We start from the raw sequence: 13840 nt of genomic DNA on the forward strand, positions 1-13840 counted from the left end.
CATATATCAGTCCCATGAATTCACAAAATGTAGACTTGTAGCTGTCTGCTTTTAATGTTAAACCAGGAGCAGTAATCATCTGAATTTTTCTGGGGACTTGAATTTTTTGGAAGAAAAGTCAAAACTTCTGCACTTCATCTTCCTTTTCTGTAAAATGGGAAATAGTCTAATAATCTAACAGATATTTAGAGAATTTGGTTTACCTGTGCTTCACTTTGAAGATGTCAAATAACACGTGTGCGTATGTATATATACGCGTGCTATGTAACAACATCATGAAGGATGAGATAAATATCAGTTATATGTTCATATTTGACACAGGAAAAAATATCAGATGTGAAAATTAGACTTCTGACTTGCCACTAAATTGCCATTCTGCTAAATGAATCCCAAACTTTCTTGCAAAGTGTCACAGTAAACATAAAGAAAGATGTTTCATCTACTGTGATCATTTGCAGACCATAGTTTGAAAGCCATTAGTATAAAACAGGGGTTTTTGACTGATTGGTTGGTGGTTGTTTTTTCAAGACAACTAATCAGATGAGTTTTACTTACTGGTTGTAGTGTATGACGGCCACATTCAGTATTGACAAGTTTGTGACACTTCTTGTGAACGAGGAGTTTGCAGTTGATGCATTTATATCCCTGGCGACCCAGGCCCCATATTCGGTCAGTGCAGATGGCACAATGAGCTCTCTAGAACAACAAATCAACAAAACCGATTAAAGACCAAAATGAAAAACTATTCAGCTACATTTTCATTAACAAAAAAACATAGGATAGGAGATCAGAGAGATCCCTACTGAACTTGCCACTATACCAAGAGTCTCTATGTGAAAAGTTTAAGAACGAACAGGCAGATACAATACAGAGGAGCTCCCAAATTACAACTGAACAATACGCAGCAACTGCTGTACAGAAATTGTGCATCTACATGGAAAGGTGCAGGCAGAGGCAGCCTCTTCTGCTGCACACAGACCCAGAGAGGCATGAGCCAACTCCAGGCCAAAGCATTGCAGCTGAACCTGCTGTGATCAAGCTAATTTGCTCTGTATCTTGTCATCTCTCTGTGTAGATGAGTCCTACATTTGTACAGAGGAAGGCAGTAGAGCAAAAGCTTCAAAACATTAAACCACCAGATAACAGGAATTGGAAAGATCACCACTCACTGAAGGACAGTCACAAAACAACTCAAACGAACCATGAAAACATGGTGCCTATGAAAGCAAAAGTGGAAAGTTAAACTATGGTGCCTTGACAGCCTTTGACCAGGAAGGTCAAAAAAAAAAAAAGCAGAAGTTAGGTATGAAGGATGCTCAAGATGAAGTTTAGTGGAGACAATCTCAAGCATTAAGCACACAATACACTAAGCTTAGAAAAGAAGGAGAGATTATTGAAGCTGTCAAGGAACCTGGCTTATTCAAATATCTTGGGTTTGGTTTTTGCTGTTGCTTTTTCTAAATACAGCAGATAGCCTTCTTGGTCCTTAGCTAATTATATTTGACATTGCTTCTTGAAAATATTACAAATAGCTTGTTATTTTCAGTTGATTACATGCCATAATAAGCAGGCCGTTTGGAGAAACATCTCCGTTTTCTCATTTAAAAGTCATGAAAGCAAAGTCCATGCAGCGTAAGCAAGTTCAGACCTTTTTACTCCCAGAAGTTAAAGAACTGAAAATGTACTTTCAGTTCACAGTCACGTAATGCCAGTGTTCAAGTTTGCCCTCTGGGAAGATTTTAAGGGAACTTTTATATGATTGATATAATGGTTTCAGAGTATATGTAAAGTGAATTGCAACCATTTTTTTTTCCCTAAGTTCCTCATAATTTAATAACAGGTTTCCCAAAAACTACATGGTTACCAAAAGTCTAAATGCTATAGACAAACAACAAAAATGAGAATGAAACTACCTTATGATTTTTCAAGGCAGTGACATTGTAATTACGAAAGTAAGACATCCCTGTACGGTGGTTTTAAGTACCCAACAAGAGTCTCACCCTGTTAAATCGTTTGGCTTGGAAAGTGTGACCATTTGCACAATAGAGCTTTCGCCACCGGCGGGCGCCTCGGCGATAAATGGATTCTAAGAGGAAAAACATATGATTATATCCATAAAAATATAAACACAGAACTATAACATCTTGTCATGGACGTTTCTGTGTAGAATGATTTGCAGAGCAGTTTCACTCTTGCAGCTTCCAGAAACACAGAGTAATGTTCCAAGTATCTTTTTTTCTTAAGTTTTGAAGAAAATTTTAAGCAGAATATCCTGATCAACTCAAAGTTAATTCTGCTTTTCCAAAGTTAAAAGGAATAGTGAGTCAAGAGAAGGAAAACTGCCCTAACAATACAAACACTTGTGAGCAAAGTATGCAGTACCTTACCTAAACTTGGGGAGGAGCTGTGGGGAAGGGGAAGGAGGAAAGAAGGTGAATTTCAGGAGCATGCCCTGGTTTATAAGATTGTTTGCGCAAATCCTGCAGTGTTTTATATCCACAGCTGACACTGTTTGGATTTTTTAATTTTTATTTTTTATTACTAGAGACATGTCAGGAACCAAAACTGAAAACAATACACGAAACTACACTGCGTCGCAAATCTATTTCTGATTCAGCTTGCAGCCTCATTTTTTCAGAAAAGCAGCATTATCCATACCATCAAAGTTAACTTTTAAACACGCACATTTTCATTTGTCAGAGACTTGGATATCAAGCTGACAGATGTGTGTGTGTGCATAACATACACATGATCTCTTACAAAACTTTAAGACAGAGAGAAAAATTACCTCTTTAATGTCTAGTACATTAGCTACCATAACTTAGGTACTATCAGGAGTATTCTCCAAAACCTCTAAACATCAATTTAAAATGAATTAACCACAGGTCTCTAAATGGTGATAGAAGTCATTACCATTGGTTACAAGCCTTTGTTCACATTAGTCAGCCAGCAATCTGGCAACTACCAAAAAGACAGGAATAGGATAAAAAACTGTCACAATAGAAGAGGCAAAAGCAAGGAAAGCAGAGTGACATGGATAGTTAACAGGAGTGTGAAATGTTTATTAACAATGATTCAGAAGTGACAAACAACATTTAAGTTTAGCAAGACTTTCTATTCCTTTTAAATATTTAATTTGCAGAGATTTGCATTATTAATATTCATAAGTGTAGGATGCCAAACCATATAACATCAAGATCTAAAACAGGAAATCTGAATTCCTGATTTTCTGTACGTCTTAACTGAAATGCCTACTTACTGTCTTCTCCTGGACAAGGCATGCCAGGCCGTTCTGGTACGCAGGGAAATACTGCAAGAAGGACATTGACTTCTGATTAATTTTTATTTCAGAGAAAATACAGATTTTACACAATACTTTTGAAAGGCACTCAACCATTTAGGAAGACAGCACAGACTGCGTTTTAACAAAACCTTGTGCAAGAGCAGGTGAGCTGAAAAGCTGCCACAAAACCCTTTACTGGATGTAACAGCAATATACATGAGAAATACAAGCAAAAAGCAGAATAAACCAAGTTATTTCCTAAAGAAAGTAACTAGAAAAAAGTAATGATTCTGGTTTCTCATGTGACCAATCACAGTCAAAATTTGGAAATCTTTAATATAAATGTACGGTATTATGGTGTCCTAACAGCTACATATGATCTTGTCTACAGTAGCCATTTTTTCCAGTTTATTTAGCTTCAGTAACTGTCAACGAGAAGAAGTATAAGTGGGGAGAGAGCCCTGGCACTGGTTTAATCAGAATTTTATCAAACACAAAACTAAATGGAGAAAGGGTAGATCAAACAGCATACTGAAACATATATACAGAAACAGATATATATACATATTATATATGGAAACAGATCACATGCTTACACTTTTTAACTGAAAAGCTGTCTCTTCCTTCCCAATGAGCTGATGGTGAATTAGATTTTTTGCATCCTTTTACAGAAGGACCATATAACACACCCAGTAACATTCGTTACAGAGATCCCCTGCTTTTCTGCTAGAATCTCTGTTAAACTGAAATCTATCTTCTACTTGTAAAAAGTTACAAACAGTAAGAAAAATATACTGCAGAGGCTACCAAAATGGGCATATAACCCTGAAAAATAAAAATTGAACAATTACATATCAAACAAGGGCACGATATTATTAGGCTCAAAACCGGTCTAAAGTACTTAATTTCAGAAAAGTCACACTTTTGACTAATCTGGCATCACAAATGGAGCTCATCAGCTTTTATTCCCCCAATATAGATGCTGCTCTAAAGCACTTATCAAAGTGTAAGACACTGTACTATGTATCTTCTATCACTCATTGCCAGCAAGCACAGGAAGACACTTGGGATGAATGAATGAAAGAGACAGGGGCTGTCTTTCATCAATAAACTAACAGCAAAGTATTTTTTCCTCCCTTAATTTAATAAAGAACACTGACAAAGTGCTGACAGCTAAAAAGCACGGTGCATGGTCTTCAGCATCCTCTTGACAGAATGCTACAACAGGCTTTAACTGAGGAGGCTGGAACAGTGCAGAAGAGACAGATAACACAAGGTAAAAATTCCACTTCACAGGTACAAATGTGAGAATACAGTAAATTTCACCGTACCATGAATTAGAAGCTCTGAATCCTTGTTTAGTTCGTACAACCGAAAGGCCTCTTCTAACTCCAGCTGAGAAGAAACTGTACATGGATCTCCTGTAGAAAGAAAAGAGAACAATCCAAAACACAATCCAATTAGTTCTGTGCCATTCAACAGTTCCCTCACAGTCGGTTCTAAGATAATTACTGTAGCAAACCAGAACAATAGTGTCGTGTGGTAGTATTTATTTTTAACACTGTTCAGAGAGTACATCTGAAAATATAGTCATATTGAATGCTTTCAGGGAAAATAAAAATATGAGCTATTCCCAAGAGGCAAGCAGATCATAATCACAAAACATCATTGGTCTGGTCTGCTACAAGCATGGTTACACATCATTTCAGTACAGGAGGTGCAGGTTATCTTCCTGCACCTAAAATCCTTCTAAGATTCCATTTTGTTTCATGGATTTTTAATTAGAACTGAGTCAATTCTATATTCACAGCTGCTTCAACACTGCCAAAACTTTAACCAGGTTAGACCTCTAGTCTTTCCTCAAACCTCAATCAAGACATTGGACAAATCATGTAACCTAAGTGAAAACACCCCGTTTTTCTGATTTTTAACTACTAGTTTCACACTCTCAGGACTATTTGAAGCAAAATCCCTTAAAGAAAGGGCACCAAGGCAGGAAAAAAAAAAAGTGTGGGTTGTTTGGTGGGTTTTTTTTATTTTTCATAAAACAGTTGCAACTTTTGTTGACTATCTGAGATGGAACAGATTAAAATACATGCCAAATGCTTGTATGATAAAAGTTTCTCTGACAAGACTGCATTGGATTGCTTTAACATATCTGTGTTTCAGAAGTAACAGTTTAGGACTGACTAAGGTCTCTTTGTAGATATCTACTTCATGTTTCTAAAGAACTAACCTGTATCCACAAAGGTATTTCAGAATCATTAAACAACACTTAAATATATCAGGGCAATTTTGGCACATAGGTAGGTTTAAAACCTAGGGACAGTGGGATGTGAGGGGGAACAAAGGAGATCAAGCTAAAGATCTGCTGTATTCAGGATCAGGAGCGAGAAGGACCTTAAATTCTAGACTTGGTTCATACTCTGTCAGACACACAGCCTGAACTTTACCTGTTTCTCAAAATTCATCTGAAGACTTCATGATATTTTAACTGATCTCCTGTGTCTGTTAGTGTTTCGAAACTGCTATAAGGACTGAAAAGAACAGCCATGTAACAAAACATTTTCTTCGGTGTCCAATGCAGATTAGTAACATTATAAAAAAATTATCTCCCCAAAAGACAAAACCTTGTTCAAAATAATACTACAACTGAAACATTTTCAAAGCAATGCTGAATCTGAATCATCACCACCCCAAAGAAAGAAAATATGTCTGGTTATTAGTTCAACTTACTTTTTTTCCCCCTCCACCTATATAAGATGTCCTGTGCAAGAACACAGGATTTATCTCTGCCTGCTCGCACTCCAGCACGTGAGCAGAACAAGCTTCTTTCTAGTCAAAACCCCATGCAGCAAGTCTACTGTCATATACCATTTCCAATTTTTAACAGAAATACAACTTCCCACACCCTTAAGTGGTCAACTGGTTGTGGGTAACTGAATTGAAGAAGGCAGAACAATTTCCGTCTCAGCTGAACTGGATCAAATCTGAAGTTTTACTGCTTTGAGTCTTCAGTCAATACTATGGTTTGAAAGTGAACTAGCAACAGTCTATTAACTATTTGCTTTTTGTTTTGTACTACAAGATATCGAAATTAATACAGGTGTTGCTTTTCATTAGAACCACACACCTAGCAGGCAGGGGGATATTTAAAACTCACCCTGCAAAAGTTTTCCCAGTTAATTTGTTTTGTTTCTAATGTATCCATTATTTTCTATTGCTAAAATATTAGTAATAAATGTAAACTGTCCATTTGCAACATTCTGTCTTTATTCTTTTCTGCATGTCATAATCCTCAAAACTACTATTTGAAGCCAGCTGTAGTTATTTTTCACCGTATCACCTATCTGGACATCACACTGCCAACTCACTGCACAAGCTCACACAGTACAGAGCATGGCAGGAGAAGAAGGAACAACTACATTTATTCAGACTCACTATGACAATCAACAAACCAGTTTTTCTTCATTTGTTTCTGACACCTGTGCAAACAGTTTTGTGTTTCTCTTTGGCAGAAGAAAAGGAGGCTCAAGAACATACACCATTCGTCAAAGTAGGATCAGATGGTTTATAGACATCAGTAGGAAGCTGCAGAATTAAATCTGACTTGCACATTAGTTTGTTACTGGTGATCACAATTTAGCTGACAATGGCAATAGCACAGAACTGATCCTTTCCAACACTGCCCTCAGATTCACAATTTCATTTCAAAATCTAAAGGGGATAGCAGAAGTCTTAATCCATTAAGGGTTTTCAGTGGTGACTAGGTATATAAAACAGATGAGCTCTTTCCACAAGATCAGACTAGTAAGAATTTTGCAGCCATCTAAAGAAAGCTGAGATAGTGTCAAGGAAATGCTTTTGAATTACATAGCAAGAAACAGACTGAACACAAACACATTTCATCCCATAGTAAGTACATTTCACAAGACAGAGGTAAGAGGAACTGACCACATACAGATAAAATAGAAAATTGTCTAAAATCATGTTAATTCTATTTTCCAGTGGAATCAACCATTTTTTTAAAGTGATTCCACTCAACTAAATTAGGTCTGCCTTTGTGTGCCACTACTCTGTGAAACGGAAGTGATTATACAAGACACTTCACATCTTGCAAAGGCTAAAAAGACATTTAGTAAATGACAAATAAAAATTTCAGTGAGTAAATAAATCCAGTTTAGTGACACATCTGATCAAGCAATTCAGTAAGTAGTGAAAGGCTGGCCTAGATACCATATCCTGTCTTTTACTACAAGAAGCATGGATAGTAATATAACAAAAATCAGTCCACTGTACACACATTTTCTCACGCTACTATTAAAGAGTGACCTATGGTTTTAGTGAAAAGTATGTGATACAGGAATTCTCAAAGAAAACAAATTATGATTGTTCTGAAAAGAATACCAACTGAAAACACGAAAAATTGGTGGAGAGAGGAAAAGAGGAGTCTGGGGTCTTGGCAAGAAGCCACACATTGTAGATGCAAGATTTACTCAGAGACAGGGGGGTTTTTTATTAAACACACTCCTTATCACCAGATTAACTTTTTCACTACTTATATGAAACTGGAAGTCAATGATTAAAGCAAACAGATTGCTTGGGAAAATTGAATCCTATGTGAATACATGAAAAGAAAATTAAGTCAAACTGCATCATTCTTTTTAAAAACTTGTCTCTAAAGAGCAGAAATTGAGACAGAACTGTTCCTTCAAGTAAACCACTGAACCTGCACAAAAATTTCTACAAATATTTCATTAAAAAGATATGCACTTCTTACTATGACTGACTCTCCCTCTTCAGTGAGAAGACTATTATGCTCCTCAAAATAAAACAAAACAGCAAGCTTACTATGAAGTAAACGTGCAACTCTGCACAGAAGTCTGGTCATAAACATTGTTCGTTTTACTCTACTGAGTCTGTCTGGTGCAAATAACTTGTGAATGGTGAGAGGAAGAAAAAAAAAAGAACAAAAACCTGCTCAGATTCCCAAAACCACAGCCCTAAACACACCTGTCCCATACAGCACTCCCAAAAATCAGCTTTGGTCCATGTTTAGCTTTAAACTGTGAATAAACTGGCACTTGCCCAATTTTGAATGGGAAAGCTGTGAGAAGGGGAGGAAACACTTCTATAAGCATCATTTATGCTAATCACTGCATACAAATACTAATCACTGCCGACAAATCACTGCACATTATGGCCTTTTATGTACTGCATCAAGTACTTAGCATGCTAAAATAACTCAGCAGATATTTCATAATTCAGACTTATCTTTGGTGTAGCTCAAAACCTATGTGTAGAATACACCAATTCCACAAAGAAAACAGAAACTACAAATAACCTTTTCCAAAAAACTACTAATGTATACATACAGCTCAACTGGACTACATCTGTTAAGGAAAAGGGAGAACAGACTGAACTTTTTTCATCCAAGGAAAACTTTAACATGGATAACATAAGTGCTAGAGATGAGCCAAGGTTGTTACTACTACACTTTGATCAAAAGCTACTTGGACAAGCAATTTCTCTTTTAATAGAAGAAGTTTTACTAATAGTTATGTGTTAACAGAATTCAGATTGCTAAAGTAACAGCTGATACAAACATTCAAAATATAATGGTTTTGGTTACACATACAATTCAACTATAAACTTATATCGATATGGTAGATAAGTACTGTAATATGTATCATTTAATGTTACTTTAACTCTCAAAGATTTAAGACTTAAGGGAACCATGAGATTCTTCAGCAGTATAAGGGAATACTTTCCATTCCCTTCCTAATAAATGCAACATTGAATTCATATTTTGATAATGAATCAGTTTTTATTTATTTGGTAAAAAAAGAGCTCTCCACACTAAGTTATTTGAAACAGCAACTTTTCCATTAAGATATACCTACAAAGGCACTGGATAACCATTTTTTTTAGTCATATTTACTATTTCTAAAAACATACCTATGAAGTATGTTTGATAAGCTTATCTTATGAAGGCAGAGGGAAAGGAAAAGATGAAAGGGAAAGGAGAGCTAGACAGTTAAAGAACATATTGATCAAATATTTATTATGAGACCAAGAACCAAGCATCGATTTACCTTCTTCATCAATCCATTTCATGGTGAAAAGCTGTTCATTGTCAAAGGAGCACATATCTCGAACTTCACTGCACAGTCCCTCGAATGAGATGGAAGGTTCAAAATATGTTATCATGATGTCCCTGAGCAAGAGAAAAATAAGTTTGAGAAATTATACTGTAATATGTAGCTTTTGATCATCACCTCTAATGCCTTCCATATACCACTAACATAAAACTCATCCCTGCTGCAGCCCCCTAAGAAATATTAAAGTAATAGTAGTAAACCATTAGCACATAAGTTCCCTTCCTACAGCAAAGTCAGGCTCCAAGTGATTTTTATTACCAACTACTTGACATTTAATCCTCCAGATACTTGCTTAAGAAAAATAAAAGATTTAAATGCCCAAAATAACTATGAAGTGAGTTGCAACAGAATACTAAGCACATATAGAAATAAGATATATACCAGTGGAAACCAAAGAATGAAATGTTGCAAAGATTTTGAAGGACACTAACATATTGCTGGTTTTGCTTGCTCATTAGTAGTTATTAGTAGTGAATTTTAATTCTAAGTATATGCCTCTCTGTCCTCCTTCCCTGTCACTGAAGAGAAGCATCACAGATCTCTTTTTAAAGGAACTTTCAATATCTGGAATATCTCCCCTAATCTGCTAGGAAAACTGTGTAATATTTTTCATTAATGTATCATAACATCTACACAATCAAAATTTAGTTGGAGAAGATGCATATGTTCTTACAATATTTTGATTGTGGAGAATTAAAATTTACTGCTTTACTGTTATGCAGAATGGGGATTCCTGTTTTAATTAAGGTTAAGATTTAGTTAACCTAGTGTTTTAAATATGTTAACATAAAATGCCAACCCATTGTCTTGGTATTTGCTGGGCTGTAAAAGGGAACAGGTTGCAGTCCTTTAAACAAAGGATTTCAGAGATACAGTTCAGAGAAATATGGAGAGGGGAAAAAAAAAAAAATTTAAAAAGAGCTATTTACAACACTACTCTTCAAACATCTCATATAAGCCCAATGTTTGAGCTATGAAACTAATGTTCCCATAAAAACTTCAGCCAGTTGGGATTTGTTTCAGTTGGTGCCAGTTGCCAGCACTATTTGGTGGAGGGAAAGAAAAGTTGAAGCAACAGACAAAATTTGTATCTGGTCAAAATTAACATCAACATACCTACCAGACTGAAGTGTACATATGCAGCAAGTTAAACGTCTTTAAATCACCTTGTGCCAGGGCAGAGTGGTATCAAGAAGGTGACTTAACATAGCATAATGTGATCACTGAACCTGAACCACTTTCAGGAGTGGCAGAGAACACACATGATAAACATGCTTGCCTGAGGCGCCTTTAAATTCAGCATCATGAATAAAATAAAGCAGCAATTTCTAAGCACTCTAGAACAGCAGCTTGCCTACTTATGGATTTATGAGCATGATCGGCATTAGTTAGGGGAAAGACTCCAGTAAATGGTTACAATAGTGAAATGACGCCCCTTCAGTAATCTGAATAAAGCAGTCAAAAAGCTGCCACATTATGTGGTTGAGGAATTGGCTCCTCTTCTTTCCACACGAGACAAAACACAAGACAAAACAATATTTGGACCCTGGTATTTAGACACAGTACAGTACTCTGGGGCAAATGGGGCTTTGTTTGAAACACCGGATCGTGCCCATCCCACAAAGCAAACTGTGTTCTCTCCGATACAAAAGTCTCCCTTTGCATCCTCTCTCTAAACGCACAAACTGTGAACCTAATGCCAGTGTTTGTCTCTACAAACTGAAGCAGATTTAACAGTGCATTGCTGTTACAGACAGAAGGCATCAACCAAAGAGAAACCCACGAGGCTGTATTAGGAGGCAAAGCCTTAACCTGTATTTCCTGTTTTTCAGGGAAGGAAATAAGGCACTGCTTACTTAGCAGCTTCACCGATTTTGTGCTGAAGTTTACCATCCCTTTATTTATTCACATTTTAGTGCAGATGTATTCACTTTGGAATATTTTCTTAGACAAAAAGTTCAGCTCTGAAGGGCAGTGAGAAGTCAGAGTTAAGTATTTTGACTACTGCTGTTTATTTTGTGATTGAACTAGTCAGTTACAGTAGAGGGTATGTTAAAAGAAGTGGTGACTAAATGGCTATTACTGTCAGACAAGTAAAAAGAGTTAGGTGACAGACCATAATATCTCATGAGACTATAATCACTGATGCTCTAACAAAAACTGAATATTTTAAAAAAAATAGTTAGCAAAATCTGTCCAGCAAGTTTTCAAATTTGGTATTTCGAGTCCACTTAAAATAGATTTATCTGCACTACAGCGAACGGAAAAAGTCACAGCGTTAAGATGTACTGAACAGTCAGGGAATCCCTCTGTATCTATAAATTAAAGCTGGTACCAATTGAAAAAAACCTCTTCCTACTTGTTACTACCTTTAAGTAGCAAAGTAGTTGCCCTTCAAATAAAAGGAAAGTTTAATTATTTTAGAATTTAAGCAAGTTCTCTAAATTACTACTCTAATACCTCCAACAGGACATGTATCTGTTATTAAATACATTTGGAATATCTGACCGTCTCTGTTATAACAAACACTGATCAGTCTTTCAGAGAACCCTAGTTAATAGCAATATTTTAAAAAGCATGTAAGTATGAACAAGGTTCCACAAGCAACATCCAGCAGGGTTTTCCTAGAGATGTGAAGCCAGCTTCATGTAACACAAACCGAAACATTACAGGTCTTCTGACAAGCTTTATTTTCCCATTTTAACTACACTGATGACACTGACATTTTCTACTGAGACAGGTCTCACTTCCAGAGCGGTTCTGTTATCATACCTTTGCATTCTATGGTGTTTTCCACACTTCCTGCACCCAACACCGCATTGATGATGTCTTCATTAGGAAAAAGCTGTATTCACTCAAGCTAAGACATAAAGTTAAACTCTACTGAGAAAACATTTGGCATTTGAAAGAAAAATTTGTAGGCCAAGTTAAAGAACAAAGAAAAGTTAACGTGGACCATAGACTGCCGCCTTGCATGAAAAAATACAAAATACTTTCTTTCACTAAGATGTGGGAAAAAAATTCTTGACAATAGCCCTTTCCTCCTGATGAAGATAAGCTTATGCACTGCTTTTAATAAGCATGTTTGTTATAAAGCTATTCTAAGGCATAATATCCTTATTTGTCTCCTTATGTCACACACAGGGAATTGGAAGAAAATCTGATTCACACACACCCTTTGCACCACCACATTTGGATTGTCAATTAACTCTTACTATGGAAGCACCAGGGTTTTTAGAATTTGTTTTAGTACTACTATAATAGGTCTTAATCAGGGACCTGTGAGTAGGAAACATGCAAATAAACAAGACAGTACTTGTCCTGAATTATTCAGTTAAAATGTTGTCATTTATATATTCCATAAATATTAATAAAAGGCCTGCCTGAATCAATACCATGCAAATGTAGGAATTGGTAAAAGATAAACCATAGGAAACCTGAGAAAATGCAAATGACAAATCTAAACAAAACCACTAAAGAACAGATTTTAAATATCTCTAGAAGACCATGAATCTTATCACTATCTTCCCCACCTTTCCTGAGATCAAACAGCTTCTCATGTCTCTTCTTTTACAGATCATCCAACAGTCATAGCATCCTTTAACAAAAAAAAAAAATCCAAAACACCCACAACCAACCAACACAAAAAAACACCCCCAATGCCAACAGTTAAATGCAATTCAATATCCGTATCTCATTTTTCACTTCTGAGCTTAAACTTCTGTGAGAAAACAATCCACTGTAAGAACAAAGACTACTGCTTTAGATTTTTCCACCTGCAGCCTATTATAGCTATCATATATTACATACGTGGATACAGATACATAAGCACACATTTATCATACACCTGGGTCAGTCATTAAGGCTTTGGATAAAGCTCAATTATAGCTCACTGAAATTAGTCCACACAAGACTCCTGGAGAATTCTGCTGTTTCAGTACCATGAGGTGCAGGCACTGCCGTTCAGAACAATTTAAAGCACCTGTTTCCCCAGTGGAAGTCTGAGGTCTCAATTGCTCTCACAATCTGTTTTTCTGAAAAATATGTATCACCAGAAAATTAAATCAATGTTGAAACAGCAAGAAGGGGTGAAAATGTGTTCATAGGCCTAGATCAAAGCTTTCTTAAACTGAACACTCTCCTATGCAGAAGTTGATCCTCAACAAACAATGAAAGACACTGAGCTGTGAATTCTTCAGGAAGTGCTCAAGACAAAGAATACAAAGAAAGGATTCAAGGACTCAAAAATTCTTAAGAAAATAATTTCCAGGAAATATTTATGGAGATACATTTTGATCGTACAACTAAAATTGGACTACTTTTTTTTTCCCCACTTTTCCCACTCATGTAAGCATATTAAAATTAAGAAAAGAAGCAAAAATGTATCATGATAGGA

At 36.2% G+C, this 13840-nt stretch overlaps 1 protein-coding gene across 3 annotated transcripts in view; it reads right to left on the reverse strand.

The window, feature by feature from the left end:
• PRKCI (protein kinase C iota) overlaps positions 1-13840 on the reverse strand; it is a 30522-nt gene that overhangs the window by 12535 nt on the left and 4147 nt on the right. The window contains exons 1-6 of one of the 3 annotated variants that reach the window (XM_074834284.1): positions 12217-12290; positions 9379-9500; positions 4615-4704; positions 3260-3310; positions 2001-2086; positions 556-696 (exon numbers count right to left, since the gene is read on the reverse strand). In XM_074834284.1, coding sequence (XP_074690385.1) covers positions 556-696; positions 2001-2086; positions 3260-3310; positions 4615-4704; positions 9379-9500; positions 12217-12224 — 498 coding nt within the window. In that variant the 5' untranslated portion in view covers positions 12225-12290. Of the gene's footprint in view, positions 1-555; positions 697-2000; positions 2087-3259; positions 3311-4614; positions 4705-9378; positions 9501-12216; positions 12291-13840 lie in introns of those variants that run through there. The other 2 variants (XM_074834283.1, XM_074834285.1) reach the window with 2 other exon arrangements.

The sequence above is a fragment of the Strix aluco genome, chromosome 9, assembly GCF_031877795.1.
Source record: "Strix aluco isolate bStrAlu1 chromosome 9, bStrAlu1.hap1, whole genome shotgun sequence".
Classification (NCBI taxonomy): Eukaryota; Metazoa; Chordata; class Aves; order Strigiformes; family Strigidae; genus Strix; species Strix aluco.